General features: G+C 44.4%; 1 protein-coding gene across 1 annotated transcript in view; it reads right to left on the bottom strand.

Moving 5' to 3' along the window:
* The window catches only part of sbf2 (SET binding factor 2), a 51479-nt gene that overhangs the window by 7795 nt on the left and 26437 nt on the right, over positions 1-17247 (bottom strand). The window contains exons 15-26 of the mRNA XM_056608072.1: positions 17070-17197; positions 16283-16458; positions 15998-16131; positions 15304-15505; positions 9521-9717; positions 9023-9172; positions 7046-7129; positions 5660-5734; positions 3790-3968; positions 2888-3064; positions 2156-2257; positions 227-412 (exon numbers count right to left, since the gene is read on the bottom strand). Coding sequence (XP_056464047.1) covers positions 227-412; positions 2156-2257; positions 2888-3064; positions 3790-3968; positions 5660-5734; positions 7046-7129; positions 9023-9172; positions 9521-9717; positions 15304-15505; positions 15998-16131; positions 16283-16458; positions 17070-17197 — 1790 coding nt within the window. The remainder of the gene's footprint in view (positions 1-226; positions 413-2155; positions 2258-2887; positions 3065-3789; positions 3969-5659; positions 5735-7045; positions 7130-9022; positions 9173-9520; positions 9718-15303; positions 15506-15997; positions 16132-16282; positions 16459-17069; positions 17198-17247) is intronic.

Here is a 17247-nt window from a genome sequence, read left to right as displayed (position 1 = left end):
ATTAACCCCCGCCCTTCTCTCTCTCTCTCTCTCTCTCTCTCTGCCTCACTTTTTTTCACTATGGTGGAATGCAATGATTTCATGGGGGAGCTATGGATGGGGCGAGGGGGATTTGTGGGAGGATCCGGGGGGGTTATTGGGGCTTCGCAGGAGGGGTGCGGAGGGGTTGCTTGATGGGCTATACTATGGGGATCAGGGGGCATGGAGGGAGGGCGAGGTGCTTCACCTGGTGGACACAGTCCAGGAACTGCAGGAAGATGGGCGTGAAGCCGCTGCCCTGGCTGCCGGGGCTCAGGTTGCTGCGCTGGCTGAATTTGTGGCCGAAGGAGAGCCACTCTTTCTCCAGCAGCACCTGGAAGCCCTCCAGAGTCCTGTAGAAGGGATCGCTGAGCAGCTGCACCAGAGACACCACCTGCAGGGAGGAGGTGATGGAGGAGGGAGGAGGGAGGGAGAACACGGCGTCAAGCAGCGTAAAAAAACACTGATGGGTCAATCACGAACACAACCTCGGGCTGTCAAGTTGATGGGAGACAACAGGAATCATCAGATTACTGCTGGAGATAACCGATGATAAAACCGTGTGGTTCTTATTACGCTCGCTCCGCCAGCAGCGCTTCACTTGATGGATTCAAACTGGATGCTATCGCTCAATGTTTCCAGTGTGCGCTCCAGTGTTTGGTGCTGACGTGTTTCCAACACTAACAACCCAAGGCCCAGAACCAACTCTCAACACGCAATGCACAGTGCATTACCTGGGTAACAACAACAAGATTCTAGCATAATGAAATATAATTTGATTCAATTTCATAATCGGTACCACAAGGGATTCTTAAACCAATTTAATTTTTAGTTTTATTTTTTCAAACAAAAAAGGCCCTGATTGGAATGAAAAGACCTTAAGATGGTGGGAGGAGGAGCCACACTACTGGAGTACGGTAACATGGTTACAGCAGCTTCTAGGAGCAAGATCTTTAGGTTCTCCATGTGAAAATCACCTAGAGAACAGTGGGGACCTTCTTCTGCTTTTCAAACAGCAGCCCGGGGCCATACCGACATGTAAACACGTTCAAAGGACACATGATTGTTGCAACACAGCTCTCCCAACCCAACAGGTCAATGTGGAAAATATGTGGAAAATATGAGCTCACTGGGCAAAAATGGGAAATATGCCACGTGAAGCATGGAAATGGATACAGACAATTTACGGGGATCAAAACAAGCTTTTGTTTGCATGCATGCCTTGAAAGCAAATCCCAAAATATTTCTATGATTATAATCGGCCCGCATCTGCCACAGTGGGGGTGGGCGAGGGCAACACCAAACTAAAGAGTTGGAGAATTGCCATTTATATTGTCAAATTCTATGTGAATAGCATACAATCAAATAATCTAATTACGGAGAATCCTGATGCACAGTTTATTATTACAAATATAAATATATGCAATAATCCTAAATCATTTGGGAGATGCTATCATCCAGAGTGACAAATGGGAGGGGGTTGGACTGTAAATCGACGTAATCTAAGGATTCCTAAAGTCTGGACTAGAGGAATTGAACCTGGTCAATTTGGGGTTAGGAGCATCTGAGTAACTACACCATGACCCTACCCCCCAGTTTATGGACAAAGATGAACCACTGCCTTCTTCAGAGTCTTATGTCACCCAGCAACGCAGTATCAGAGGGCCGTACCGTTTGGGCGATCAAACCGTCTCTCCTTTACTTTGTCGTACCGATTCTGCCAATTAGGCGTGAACGTGCCTCACCCATTAACTTAATCAACAGCAGTATCATGTTGGTCTTTGTGATGAGACACTGATGGGTAAAGCAGTTGAATGACGATGCACACTGCACAGTGTTTTTGGTCACCGGCTCCGTACTGATGTGACTTGATCAAAATAATGAAAGATGCAGGTGTGAAAACTTATAACGCAAGGGAGCGTTATAAATAAAACCTCTTTTGAAGAATCGCTACAACAAAGTCACTTCGAACAAATGACAATGGACACGTATGTTTTGCCCGGAGAGGCGCTTACGATGGTTCAATCATGGATTCTGGTGGTGTCCTTTAATTGCCCCTGTTTGGGTACAGGGTGTGGTGTGAGCGCTACGGTTTGGGGCAGCAGACAGAGATCAGTATGTTTAGTATGGCCCTCACCTGTGTGGTGATGTCCCAGCCGTCCTCCAGGCTGAGAAGAACCGAGGAGCCGGTGTCCAGCAGATCCACCAGCAGCAGGGCCAACTCTAGGATCTTGTGTAGCTGTGGGGGGACCACACACACACACACACACACACACACACACACACACACACACAGGCCGACAGAAAGACAGACAGACACACACACACACACAGAACAATAAGTCTATTGTCTGCATTCAGTGCTATTTTCGGGGTGCGATGGCGAGGCCCGGCTTGGCATTCCCACAGATCATATTGTTAATGTTAACGTGAGGGCAGGGGCTCGAGGGGGTCAGCCAGATAACCGGCATGATAAGGCCCCCCACTGGCTGCGCTGCCCTGGGCCTGTGTCCACTTCCCTTGGGAACCAGATAGTGGATTTAGTGTGAAAGTCTCACACACACACACACACACACACACACACACACACACACACACACACACACACACACACACACACACACACACACACACACACACACACACACACACACACACAGGATGAGCAGCAGCCAGAGCCCTAGTGCAGTCTGGGACTTTCTTTTTTACGAAGCTCTCACGCCAACATCGTCTACGTCTGCCACGGGCGAGGAAAAGCCCCGGAGGCTGTATGCGGTCAACACACGCCTTCATAGCAAAGTGCTCTCAAAGTAATGTCCGATGTCCATGCACTAATTGGATCTGCGTCTATGTGTGCGGAAGGTCTCACCTGTGAGATCCACTCAGACTCCTCCAGGGCTCTGAGGAAGGAGTCCTCCGCGTCCGAGGAGGTGGCGCTGGGAACGCACGCCCTAAGCAGCTTCTTGAACGCCGCCTTCACCTGTCGTGTGTCCGCAAAGTCCACCGGCACCAGCTCACAGTTCAGCGACGAGTCCATCTTCAGGCCCTGCCGTGAGGAGACAAAGGAAACACTTGAACATACTTATAACAGATGAATGCATAGATATATGCGTTGTATGTATATAGCCGACTACATGATACAAAACTAAGTATTGCTGCTGGCTCCCATGGAGTGACAATGTACCTTGGCAGGGGTAGATACATTTTATTCTTCTGGACCTATTGAGGAAATAGCTATCTCTGATGTTGACGTCTAAAGCGGTCATAAAAGGAACGATTAGAGCCGTCGCTTAAGATGAGAGGTTTATGATGAATCTACAAAGCACCCAATCAGTCTTGTTGAATTCTTCAGACGGAAAAAAGGCAACTCGTCATTCTTGAGCGACCTATGTCACGTGCAAGTTTAAATCAAATGGAGGTCATCGCTCAAAACTGTTCACAGCGATAGACATGACGTGGAGGAAAAGCATCTCCCAACATTTAATTTAAGAGTTATTGGTTTTCAACTCCTTTACTGTCAGTATGGTTATGTGCCGCTGACGTCAAGTTGTATTCAGATTCGGCAAGGCTAGCTAAGAAAACAATTAAAAGGAAATAATAATACCGCCACTTACAATATAATGTTTCAGACACATAATAATAATTGACAAAAATAAGAAGACCACTAAATCTGTTTGACTAAAACCGTGGAAGAAGCTGCTCCCGACGATGTTAACATCCCCAATCCCGTGAAACCCAAATCTCTCTAGACGCCCATTTCCTCTGCCGTACCCTTAGATGAGACTTCTCTCCGAAGATGTAGAATGCCGCCTGTTGCTTGAGGAGCTGAGCCTGAAGGCCGCTGCTCCCTGCAGGGGGCGCCAGATCCTTCCCGGCTATCCTGGCACCCTGCTCACCCGGCGATTGGAGCTGGCTGGGACGACTGCTAGAGCGAAGGCTGGCCCAGACACCTGTAGGCACAGAACACAGAAAGACTCTCACACCACTTGGTCTAGCCACGCTACGCATGAATATCAAGTTATTTATATTTCTGCTGTTGTTGTTGTTCGTTTAGCATCAAGGTCCAAATGAACAACACATGTCGTGCTAAGTTCATGCTGCATGCACATCAGCAGCACCAGCGATTGTGTAAACACCATCATTCTTTCGGGCCATCAAAACCAAGTGTTGGGTGCTGGGGATATTGAAAGCAGAGGTTATAGGAATTTGTTAGCAGGATTAGCCAATAGGGTTAGAGATCGTTGGTGGCTATCACATTTGATTAATAGCATGCAGTCATTATCGCAGTGACCTAAAGTCCATATATTTTGTTGTTTGTTGTATATTGTTCAGCCGAATATTAGGTCTGGTTCAAGTATTTGCATAATCTGAGCAAAGATAGCAAAAAAATAAATAAATAATGAAAGCTAAATCTGAAGAAGTGAAATAACATTTTGATTTTTGCGTCCAATCATAGGATTACAGAAGTTGCAAGAAAAATGTGCCAAAAACACAATCAATAACTAGAATTTACACCCATAATACAATTATACAAAGGTTTAAAGCTGATTGTGCATCACAATTTTTAAATTTAAACGAGAAAAACAAAAGAGGACAATGCCGTCCCCCTGATGATAAATTTTCAGCCACGAATTAAAAAAACAACAAAAAAAAAACATTTATTTGGTGATGGTTTTTTGTACCGGTTAGAAATATATGTGGTGAAGTTACAATGATTGTTATAATAATTGATTGCATGAATGGTTTATCAAATAATACCTACGGTAATTGAAATAAATCACATCATTGTTATTTTACAATGGAAACACACCTAAATCCGCATCGGTCGAGGAAAAGTCAGTTTCATCTATGAGGCGAAAACTTCTCCCTGCTTTCCTCGTTAGCACCTGAGCCAGCCTCATGTTTGGTCTATCCGACACACACTTGAATTAAATTATATTGGTCATCTACCAGATACGCAAGCGAACCCCAGGGGCTAGCAGCCGGACAGATGAGTCCATCTTCCAGCTAACTGGGTTCCAGCTAAACGTGAATCACCTCACCAATATGAGCCAAGATATTAACAATAGAGAGGACGGACGCCACAACAAAGGAGCTCCTAAACCTATGCTTAAACCACAGCTTCCACACAGAGCACCAGCAGTCACTCATTATTAGCCCAGCGCTGCTGAAATCTCAACACATACGTACGTGTATGTAAGTGTTCACACACTTGCACACATATGCATGCACTCAGTGTGTGTGTGTGTGTGTGTGTGTGTGTGTGTGTGTTTGTCTGTGTCTGTGTGTGTGTGTCTGTGTGTGTGTCTGTGTGTGCGCTCGCGCGCGTCAAAGCTCTTGAAATTGGTTGCAATGAATGCACAAATTTAGGTTGGAGGATAAATGTGTCGTTTAGAGAAGTGAAAGGGAAAAAGTTTTGAGCATGGGTTATCACATGGACTGTTAATAAGAGATGTGAAATGACAAAGGTTGAGCATGGGTTATGACATGGACTGTTACGAAGAGATGTGAAATGACAAAGGTTGAGCATGGGTTATGACATGGACTGTTAAGAAGAGATGTGAAATGACAAAGGTTGAGCATGGGTTATGACATGGACTGTTAAGAAGGCGGCGATGGGGAAGCACCGGTGTCACTATACCTTGATTTTGGGCTGTTCCCTTACTGGCAGACTTTGGGTTTGAGTGATTGAATAGTTTATCCCTGTACCCAAGCACTGGGGAGGGGTTGGGTGTTTACAGGGAAGGGAAGAGAAGGAGAGGACAGGAAAGATAGTAACATGAAAATAAAAGGAGAACAAAAATAAATCAAAATTGGGAAACACACAATGACATAGGAATGCGTATTGAATGCCATGTTGAATATTGTTGACCAAAACGATGAGACAGATCGGAGTTCCCCAGTCATGACGGAACTCCTATTTCCCGTGATTTGTGATAAAGTAGTACGAGGGGTCCGTTTTTCAACCCAGTAGAGCGAATGAAGTGGCATGCAACACTGATGATGGGGGTTGATGGAATGTGATAATAAGAGGGTGACGATTCCCGGCATCCAGGAAGAAAACAAACATGAGGGAGTTTGCTAGGACTTAGTATACATTTTAATAGAATCAAACAGAGTAAGAAAGAGAAGGACAGGTTCTTTGCCTTCCAAATTAATGCATCCTCCAGTTTCTCATTAGAACAGTCCAGGAAACTAAAAAACACACCCCACGAATTAGGGGTGAACCCTCTTTACGCTGCTATGTCTAAAAAAACATACCTTCAAGACCACACTATCTTGATAGGTCTGCAGGTTAAGGTCCTTGCACATTCAATTTTCATTGCGTTTCTTTCCTACATCAATAAAATCAATAAAAATCACTGAGCTGACAGCGCTGTACACACACAACGTGATTTCCATTTTGCGAAGAGATGTTTTTCAATAAAAAAATGTGGATTTCTGATTATCCTTCGTCTACATGCATCTTTGCATGTTTCTTTCTATCTTTTTGAGTCGCTGTAAACAGAGACCAGTGAAGTCCCTAAACTAGCTTTACTTTGGAGAAGACGGAATGATGTATTTTACCCTTGCTTTACTGATGAACCTGGACAATCTCATCTGCGTCCGCTGACTCCGGCTCATTTGGTCAAAGGCTAAATAGGTTGATTAAAGGAAAATGGCACTGTGCGTCTCCTTCAACTACGGGTAGGTAGAAAATATCCTTATTTCCCCAAGAGTGTCCATTAAAAAAGACTCAGGCTAGTAGCTCTAAACTTTAGAGTTTAGACTCATACATGAGACAGGGATTTGTATTAGTATATTACATTTGCTGTGTATGTGCACAGTACTGTATTGTTTGCGTCTTTGAGACCAGCGTACTGGTGCACTCTGCCTCAAATCACTTGAGAGATCGTGTTTTTGCGTATCGATTTCACATTTTGTTCTGAAAAGACTTGTTGTGCCCCCTACTTGTCCTTTGGCGAGGTCTACCCCCAATGTGTCCGAGTGGCGTGGCGGAGGAGGAGAAAGCGGCAGCATCACTCACCCCCCCTGGTGAAGCTGTTTGAGAAGGGGATATCTAAATGGACAGGGGCCATCTTTGGTATCCTGGACGTCCGCCTTTCACTACCTGAACACACAACACACACGCACACACACACACACACACCACAATAAGCACAACAAACATTCCCCATGTGAATTGAGCACTACACACAAACACACCATATGAGGGATGGTGATGCGGTCCGGGGCCATAACAACACAACATGGCAACTGGGGAAGGCAAATCTTGAAGAATGGTCTTCGGTCTGTTGTAGGGACGTAAGGTGTTTGTTTACAACTCTGTACCACTGATTTACAGCTGAAAGGCAAACTGGATTGAGATGCATGGTAAAGCCCTTTTGGCTCAGACTTTGAAATCCTACCGGCGACATGGTTTAAAGCTGCGGCTGATGAGATGGACAGGCTGGGAATCCTCTTTCCCTATTAGGTGGACGTTCTCCTGATCCTCCCTGGCCTAGAGAAATAGGATCTTTGGCGCTATTGATCCATTGGAAGACGTTTTATGACCCAGTTTGCATGAATAGAGTGGAGTTGGGTATAAGGTTGAAACATAATGTGTCCGTGCATCTGTTTGCATGTCTGTGTTTGTGTGTTTGTGTCTGTATGCATCTACGCATGTGCATGTGTGTTTTTGTGTAAGCAAGGGAACGTTTGTGCGTGCGCATGTGTGCTTGTGTGCACATGTGTGCGCATGTGTGCGAATGTGTGCGAATGTGTGCTTGTGTGTGTGTGTGTGTGTGTGCATGTGCGTGTGCGTGTGCGTGCGCGTGTGCGTGTGTGCGTGTGCGTGCGCGTGTGCGTGCGTGCGTGCGTGCGTGCGTGCGTGCGTGCATGCGTGCGTGCATGCGTGCGTGCATGCGTGAACATGTCAGCTTCCTGGCACTCGCCTAAACACAAGTACAATATGTTGACAAAATAGGTTTAGGTCAGCATAGATAGATGAATAAGAGCCACGACCCCTTATTGTCCTGTTCCTCTTACATAAGCCTGAAATTGTAAAACACTTCCTTCCTAGACAAAGTAATGGACCTAATAATATATATATATATATAAATATATCTGCCTCTGTCTCTCCCTCTCTCACAGACACAGAGCCAATATGACTGCACATAAGATAAGTGTCTGATAACACACTGAGGAAGATGACAGAGGAAAAAACATGCTGGTAAAACAAAAGAGCCACAAAACACGGCTTAGCGATACGGCACAATAGTTTCAAAATCTCAAGTTTGCAATCTTTGACTAGACTCGCGCCAACTGGATGGCGGTAGACTGCAAAGGATCAGAATGGCAGAAGGATACACACACACACACAACACAACATTGTTATCTGAGTATTTGTCTCCAGATCATAGTAGGTAACTGACCTACCACGCACAGACATAAATATAGTGTCTGAAACCAAAGTGCACTTAAAGAATTCTGTTCCGCAGTAATACGAGAATCACATCCAGGTCTTGGCTTATATTAAATGCTGAATTGTCCTCAACATACTTGTTCAGGGCAATATCCTCATATTATAAGACCAGGGGTAAAAACATCCCGCCCAGGTTGCTAATGTTAAGAAGGAAGGACATTTCAAACTTCTTTAAAACTACTAAAAGTAGTAAACATCAGTGTTTGAATGACCTAAACCCTCCTACTGACAAGCTGATGATTCTTACAAAGTATTGCTTTGGACCTTATTATCCAAGGTGCCATATTGCTTTGCTGGGGGGGAGGGGACTTTCTCAAACCATTGGAGAAACCATGACAACTCAATTAAAATACAATCAAAATGCTACCTGGTTGGGAAACCGTACAGCAAGAACAGAAAATAATAAATTGAGCTGTCGTCATGTTTTCCCCAAAGATTGTAGGTTTACCTAACTAATAAGGCCACTAGGTGAACAAGGTGTCTTGAGGTGTTTTCCGACTCATGAATGCATGAGTGACTTCAATACGTTGTTGTTGTTACCTGGTGTACCTGGTGACAGTCCGATCTGGGAGCGGTTGGATAGCGTGTTGTTGCCGTTCATCTTGAAGTGGACTGGAACGGAGTCAAGGATGGCCTGCAGGTACTTCTCCTGTTCTAGACTACTGGAAGACTCGGAGGATGAAGTAGTGGCTGCAGACAGAGGTTGAGGCCATACACAATCAAAAACAATGGTCAAATGAAATAGCAATGATGCAGATGCATAGTTAGGACGCAAGGATACAGCCACGAAAAGCAAAAGGGTTAAACTGTTCAAGTCTAGGTACTATTCTGCTTATAGCGGTCGTGCAGTCACGTGATTGGCATGAATCCATCAACAGGGTGGTCGGCTCGAGATGAAACGATCTTGAGTGAAGGCCAACATTTAACGGTCCGTTATCGCACCCTAGATACAGCGTTGTGTCCTGGTGCATTCCTGGTTCCTTCTGAACTAAATGAAGCGTATGTGAGGTGTGTGCGTGGCGAGGCGGGGGTGCGTACTTGTAGTGGAGGGGTTCTGGGACTTGAAGAGCCCCACCACACTCTTGCCGTGGAAGCCCCCGGAGCGCAGCAGCAGGGCCTTGGAGCGGGGGTGCTTCCAGCACACCACGGGCAGCCGGTTGTGTCTGTAGCAGCGGGCCACCTTGTGCAGGCTGCTGTCCTGCACGGCCTGGGGAACCACCAGCAGCCCCGGGTAGCTGGGACACACACACAGACACACACACACACACACACACACACACACACACACACACACACACACACACACACACACACACACACACACACACACACACACACACACACACACACACACACACACACACACACACACCCCATGTCAACATACAGTATAAAACATCTAGTAGGGCCTAAAAAAGAAAAAGTTTGGTTCCTGTTGGTTGTCAGTTGAGGTCATGGGTAGGTAGGGAATTTATTTTATTTTTTTATTTTATTTTTTTCCAGCGGCAGCGAATGATAGTTAGGTTGTTTTCATTTAAAAATGAGAAAATTCGCTCATCCATTTTTTTTTCTTCTTCTTTTTTTAAAGCTCATAGAATAATTTGGGTCGCACATAAATAGACAGGGTCGGTCGGAAACCGGAACCAAACATTATTTTTTTTTAGGCCTAGTATATGAGTAAGATGATAGTATCATGAAGAAATCAATCGTAATACTCGTTATTTTTATTAGTAGGAGTATTAATAATAATAACAATAAAATATATATATACAATTTGTTGGAATTAATTATAATTCATAATAATAAATATATGTGTAAGGGATAATGTATAGAATGCCGGTAATTATCGGGAAAATAATACCCGACAGGGCGAACAGGACAGCCACTCGAACCGGAGGCGTCTTGCTTCGCCCTTAAGGGGCTTATTTTCGATAATGACCGGCGATGTTCTATACATTATCTCGCTTATTACACGGCTACTTGCCAAAACGAAATACTAACTTCACTAGGTGTGTCTTTTTACAGTTTATTTGTTACCAGCATTCGTAGTGTTGATCAGCAGAGAAATAGTCCACTAAAGACGTTGACGTCGCTAAGCAATTGAAGACGCTGGGGTTGACAAGTTACCAGACTACTTGCAGAGTACGGTAATACAAAAGACGGCAAAAAATGCACTTTCCTTGACAGCGGAAATGATATGCTTAGCAACGGTGAATTATCCAAAATAATTCACTGCCGGAAGTTGCGAAGGGGCAGTGCCAGTTCCACGGCATTGAGAAGAGCCGTGTAATAAATCTATATAATGACATCATTCTTATGAACTGCTTCTGATCACATTGTGATACTAATGATGAATATCATCCGTATCTTTGGCAGGATGGAGCATGTGCTGATGATTGTTCCAAATAAATGAAGGGCGAAGGTGAGGCGTGTTAAAGGTTTACTTACTTATATTGTCAGGTATGTGTATGAGGAATGTATGATACGGGTATGTGGGTTTAATGTGTGTGTGTGTGTGTGTGTGTGTGTGTGTGTGTGTGTGTGTGTGTGTGTGTGTGTGTGGGGGGTTAGTGTGTGTTTGAGGGGTGTGTGTGTGAGAGAGGAGTGTGTGTGTGTTTGTGAGGTGTGTGTGTGTGTGTGTGTGTGTGTCTGTGTGTGTGTGCATGCATACCTGCACGTGTGTGTGTGTGTGTGTGTGTGTGTGTGTGTGTGTGTGTGTGTGTGTGTGTGTGTGTGTGTGTGTGTGTGTGTGTGTGTGTGTGTGTGTGTGTGTGTGGGCGGTGTGTGTGTGTGCGTGTGTATACGAGTGGTGTGGCTGTGTGTGCGTTTGTTACCAGCATTCGTACTGTTGGTCAGCAGAGAAATAGTCCACTAAAGACGTTGACGTCGCTTAGCAGCCGAAGACGCTGGGGTTGACAAGTTACCGGACTACTTGCGGAGTGTTACGAAAGATGAAAAAAAATGCACTTTCCTTGACAGCAGTCATTCACCGCCGCAAGTTGTGAATGGCCCATGCAAGTGAATGGAGCGTTCCACGGCATTGAGATGAGCCGTGTAATAAATCTATATAATGACATTATTCTTATGAACTGTTTCTGATCATTTAAAAAAAAAAAAACTTTTTACCATTTTGTACACATTTGAACTGTTTAAACATGTGAAAGAGGCTACTCATTGTAAGGGGCACACTCTAGTCCTGGTTATCACAAAGGGCCTCAATGTTTCTGATCTCTCTGTGACTGATCCTTCCTTGTCTGACCACTTTTGTGTTTTCTTTAACATATCTTTTATTCCAACAAAATCAAATACTGTCAAAAAACGGTATTTCAATGAAGATTCTAATTTAATTTTTAAAAAGGCCATCTCCTTGCTACCACCTCTCAACCCATGTTCTGCTGATGATCTTGTAGAAAATTTAATGTGAAAATTTTGAAAGTCATAGATGTTATAAGGTTAAAACGATTTCTGGAAAGCAAAAGGCACCCTGGAGAAAAGCTGCTTCTGTAACAGCACAGAAAAAAGAATGCAGGAAGGTTGAACAAACTAAAACAAACTTCATATTCACCATGATATCTATAAAGAGAGCCTCCGTGCCCTACAATTTAGACTTAAAAAGTGCTAGAGAAACATTTTTCTCCAATATCATTAAAACCAACACTAATAATGCAAAAACCCTATTTGCAGCTGTTGACAGACTGACCAACCCCCCAACACAAATTCCACCTGATCTCTATTCCACGCAGAAATGCAATGAGTTTGAAGCTTTTTATACTGATACAATTGAAGGCATCAGACGCGCCATCAATATCTCCACTTCAAGCAAAAATGTTGGACTACCACCCTGTTCAGGCAAAAGTAACGTGGCAAGGATGGCATGCTTTAATGTTATAGACTATCAAACTCTTGTGGAAACTGTGACACAACTAAAGCCATCAACCTGTTGCCTTGATACTTTACCTACCAACCTCTTTAAGAATGTTTTCGACTGCCTAGCAGTAGACATATTGCAGATAGTTAACAACTCTCTCCAGTCAGACCAATTTCCCAAAAGCTTTGAAAACCCTTTTAAAAAAGCGGAGCCTAGATGCCTCTATAATTAACAACTACAGACCAATATCAAATCTACCCTTCATAAGTAAAATCATTGAGAAAGTTGTCCTCCAGCAACTTAATCACTTCATGGCATCAACTGGTTGCTATGACACCTTCCAATCAGGATTTCGACCCCTGCACAGCACTGAGACCGCCCTTATTAAAGTTGTAAACGACATCCGTCTTAACACAGACTCTGGCAAAACCTCAATACTAATGCTACTTGACCTCAGTGTTGCATTCGACACTGTAGACCATATATTACTTCTGGACAGGTTAGAAAACTGGGTGGGGCTTCAGGCACAGTCTTAAATTGGTTCAGGTTCTACCAACAAAATAGGAACTACTTTGTTTCCATTGGCGACTTTGTATCAGAATCAACCAACGTGACATGTAGAGTCCCACAAGGTTCGATCTTAGGACCCTCTTTATTCAACATCTACATGCTCCCACTAGGGCAAATCATGCAAAATAACAATAATGACCATCATTGCTATGCTGATGACACGCAAATCTATGTATCGCTATCACCAAATGACTATCGGCCCATAGATCTGCTGTGCCAGTGCATTGAGCAAGTGAAAGAATGGATGTGCCGAAATTTCCTTCAACTAAATGAGGACAAAACAGAGATAATTGTATTTGGTTCTAAAACGGAAAGGCTTAAAGTAACCCAACACCTTCACTCTCTGTCCCTGAAAACCTCAATCAAAGCCAGAAATCTAGGGGTTATCATGGATTCAGATTTACATTTCGACAGTCACATCAAATCAGTTAAGAAATCGGCATATCATATTATCACCTTAAAAATGTAGCAAGACTTAGAGGGCTCATGTCCACCGAAGACTTACAAAAACTGGTACATGCCTTTATCACTAGTAAGCTTGATTACTGCAATGGTCTCCTTACAGTTCTCCCAAAACAAACTCTGAGGAAGCTTCAGCTTGTTCAGAATGCTGCTGCTAGAAGTCTAAATTTTTTTTAATATATTACACTAATTCTGAAATCGTTACATTGGTTTCCTGTAGGTCAGAGAATTGATTTTAAAATCATGTTGCTAACCTATAAATCCCTACATGGTTTAGGCCCAAAATATTTAACTGATATGCTTCCACTACATAAGCCTTCTAGACCACTAAGATCCTCTGAGACCAATCTGTTAATTATCCCCAGAATAAACACGAAACATGGGAAAGCAGGATTTAGTTACTATGCAACAAATAGCTGGAATAAACTCCCAGAGGATTTAAGACTTGACCCAACACTGAGCACCTTTAAAACAAGACCGAAGACTTTTATGTTTGCTTTAGCTTTCTGCTAAATCTTAAATACATTGCACTTTCTAAAAAGCTTTTTTAACTTTCCTTTAATTTCTATTTTAATACTAAAATGCCTTTTTAACTTTCTATTTTACCCATTTCTTTGCATATGTTTTCTTTTACTTATCTATTATTTTATTTTATTGTATGACAATGTTTATATGTGAAGCACTTTGAGTCTGCCTTGTGTATGAAAAGTGCTATGTAAATAAAGTTGCCTTGCCTAGTAGTAGCGCTTTATTTTTTCAGTGTCAGAGAATTCTGAGAAATCTGAATGCTGACTAAATTCTCAGAATTATGAAACTGCAAATTATTGAATGTGGGCTCTGATTCTGAATAAATGCCGCTGCTGAAATATGTGAATAAATAAAGGGAACTGAAAAGTGGAACATTGCTGTCATCAGGGGAAATTAATGTAGCCTAGGCCTATTGTAAGTAGCTTTCAATTCCTTGTTTTTTTGTTGAACATATCCATTTGGTATGACAATAGCAACTGAACATTTCGTCATGTGGAGAACCGCTCTAGATTCCCCGACCCCCACACAGATTTTTTCCTGTAGAAACCTATGGTGGAAACCGATAGGCCCTCTCAACCACAAAATGTTTGAGTCACTTCCATGGAAGTAAATCTGTACCATCGGATTTTGAAAATAAAAAGCCATAGAACTCTAAGCACTGAATATTTATGCATTGAAATAACGTATTTAGATTTGAATTTAACTCCTATTCAGCTTTATTTTTCAATGTTAAAAATTCAAAATCAGAGATTCAACGTCAAAAACTTCAACGTGGGGACGTTGATTACGTTGAAATTCAAATCCAGATACGTTATTTCAATGCATAAATATTCAGTGCTTAGAATTCAATGGCTTTTATTTTCAAAATCCGATGGCACAGATTTACTTCCATACACTTCTCCTTCGTCATGCTTAACTGATCATACCTCTCTCTCGTTGGTTACACAAATCTTACCATGGACACTTCCAGAACCAGCCAGCTAGCCAGACAATTCACGTCACAGTCACGTCTGTTAATTTATGAATGGAATTCTGAACTTGTCCCGCCTCCGAAATAGCCTGGCTATAGCCATGCTGCCTTGTGCGCGATTTCCTTTCGCGCTGCGAGGCAGCCTGGCCCTGGATTCCATGGATCCATGGATGTTCGCCTGAGATGGGGAACCAATCACAGAACGGGGAGGAACCCGCCATCATACAAATCCACCCGCAAATGGCGTGTGGCGGGTGTTAATTTCCATCCCTGGTGTGTGTTTGTGTCTGGCTGTGTGTGCGTTTGTAAGAGGTGCGTGCGTGAGTGAGCGAGCGGGCAAGAGGAAGAGGAAGAGGGAGATGTAGGATGCAGGATGTGTGTGTGTGTGCCCCATGAGATGTCTACGTGGGCTGGGTTGTGTACCTGCGACAGAGGGAGTAGAGTCGATTGGCCGCAGTTATCCGGAACTGCTCGCCCGTTTTGGTGCGGGACGCGCTGAGGGTGATGGTCCCCAGGCCCAGCCTCTGGTAGTCACGGAAACACGCCCGCTCCACCAGCTGCTCCATGGTGGACTTCTCTGAGGCCCGCAGAGTGCTGCTGGGGGGGGGCTCCCCGTCATCCGATACTGAAAACACAGAGAGTGAGCCTCTTAGTAGAAATGGAAACATGAACGCGATAGCATCTTGTTTTGAAGGAGAAGAAACCACTGGAAGATCCGCAGCTGTCTAGGTTCAAGCTCAGACCACCATTGCACACTGCCAAGGGTCTTTAACATGTTGCAGAGAGTGTGGCACCACATGTTTTTATTACATATCGCGAGTGAAAGAAAGAGGCCGATTATTTCTATAACCAACACCACTTGCAGCCCTGCAACATTCCTCTTACACACCAACATACATCTATAAGCAGGTACACACACACACACACACACACACACACACACACACACACACACACACACACACACACACACACACACACACACACACACACACACACACACACACACACACACACACACACACACATTCCAAAAATAGGACGTGCGATACGAAGAACATCAGGGCCCAGACTTGACCTTTGACCTGCATGGTGTGAACCACATTGCCGAACTCACATGAAATGTCGTCGTCATCGTTCCAGGTCATCCTACTGCCCCGCTCGCTCTTCTTCAGGGTGGTCTGGCCGCCTCTGCCCATGGTGATCTTCCCCGCCTTCCGGGCTCCCTTCACAATGGACTTGGACAGTGTCCTGAGTGGAACCGAGGAAAAGAAGGTATTAGGCAAGAAGGTTTTAAAAAAAAAAACATCCTCATCTTGGCTGAGAGTGGCATCTGCTTAAAGCATTCATGCAGAGGCGAAAGGGCCCCAGCGCTGCACGCGGTACAACCTGAACAACAAACCTGAAGCCTGTGTTTTTCTCCTTCTGCTTGGGATGGCTGAGTTGCAGGGCCGCCTGTCCCGCGGCGAAGGCGAAGCTGCTGAAGATGGACTGTGGGTAGCGGATCCTCTGCACGTGCTTCCTGAAGATCTCCACCATCTCTGAGGTCACCTCCTCGTCAAAGGCCACTTTGATCAGCTGCGTGCGAGACACAGGCGGAGACGATGCGACCGTCAACCCTTTGAGACCGTCAGCGAGAGCCTACAAAGGAGCGGCTTTTCTATCTCCCAAATCGGTCGGCGGGTCGGTACTCATGTGACGAGTGGTCTTAGGTTGCAAACGTAGATAAACGAGCATGCGCACACACACACACAGACACACAAACTGAGTGACCCACGACTATAAGAACAGACACCTTTATTGTCCTGCTTACTAAAAAGATGAGGCATTTTATGTGGACTAAAAACCCATGCTCATGCTCTCATGCTCTCTGCCGATCCTCGGCCGTTTCCTATTCAAACGAAGAACACAAAATGTGTCTCTCAATGATGTCATTGTATTAAGCTAGTTTTAGGGGTTTCATTCAAATGCATAGTTTGTGGAGCTCAGCCAAACAACAATTAATCATGGGAGCAGTCAGCAATAAACTTGTGCTCTTGTGTCATCAGTGTTGTAACTGTTAAATTTATACATGCTTCCCCGATCGCCAGTGGCGTAGGTAGGTCATAAAGGACCCTGGTTCAAAACATTTTATGGGCCCCCCCCGCCCCCACACTGCCACCCAATAAGACCCCGCCCCCCGGGCCTACCTGGAAGGAGGCGGAGCGGAGCTGCATGCCTTCCTGCATGTTCTGCTGCAGCTGGTTCTGGAGGCTGATCTTCTTCTCCTTGACCAGGGTGGAAACTGGGAAGGCTCTGATGACTGGCTGCTCCCCCACTACACACACACACACGCACACGCACACACACACACACACACACACACAC

Source organism: Gadus chalcogrammus, chromosome 14 (assembly GCF_026213295.1).
Source record: "Gadus chalcogrammus isolate NIFS_2021 chromosome 14, NIFS_Gcha_1.0, whole genome shotgun sequence".
In the NCBI taxonomy this organism is placed as follows: Eukaryota; Metazoa; Chordata; class Actinopteri; order Gadiformes; family Gadidae; genus Gadus; species Gadus chalcogrammus.
The sequence above is the reverse complement of the archived record's forward strand: the minus strand, read 5'-3'. Positions and strand labels throughout refer to the sequence as shown.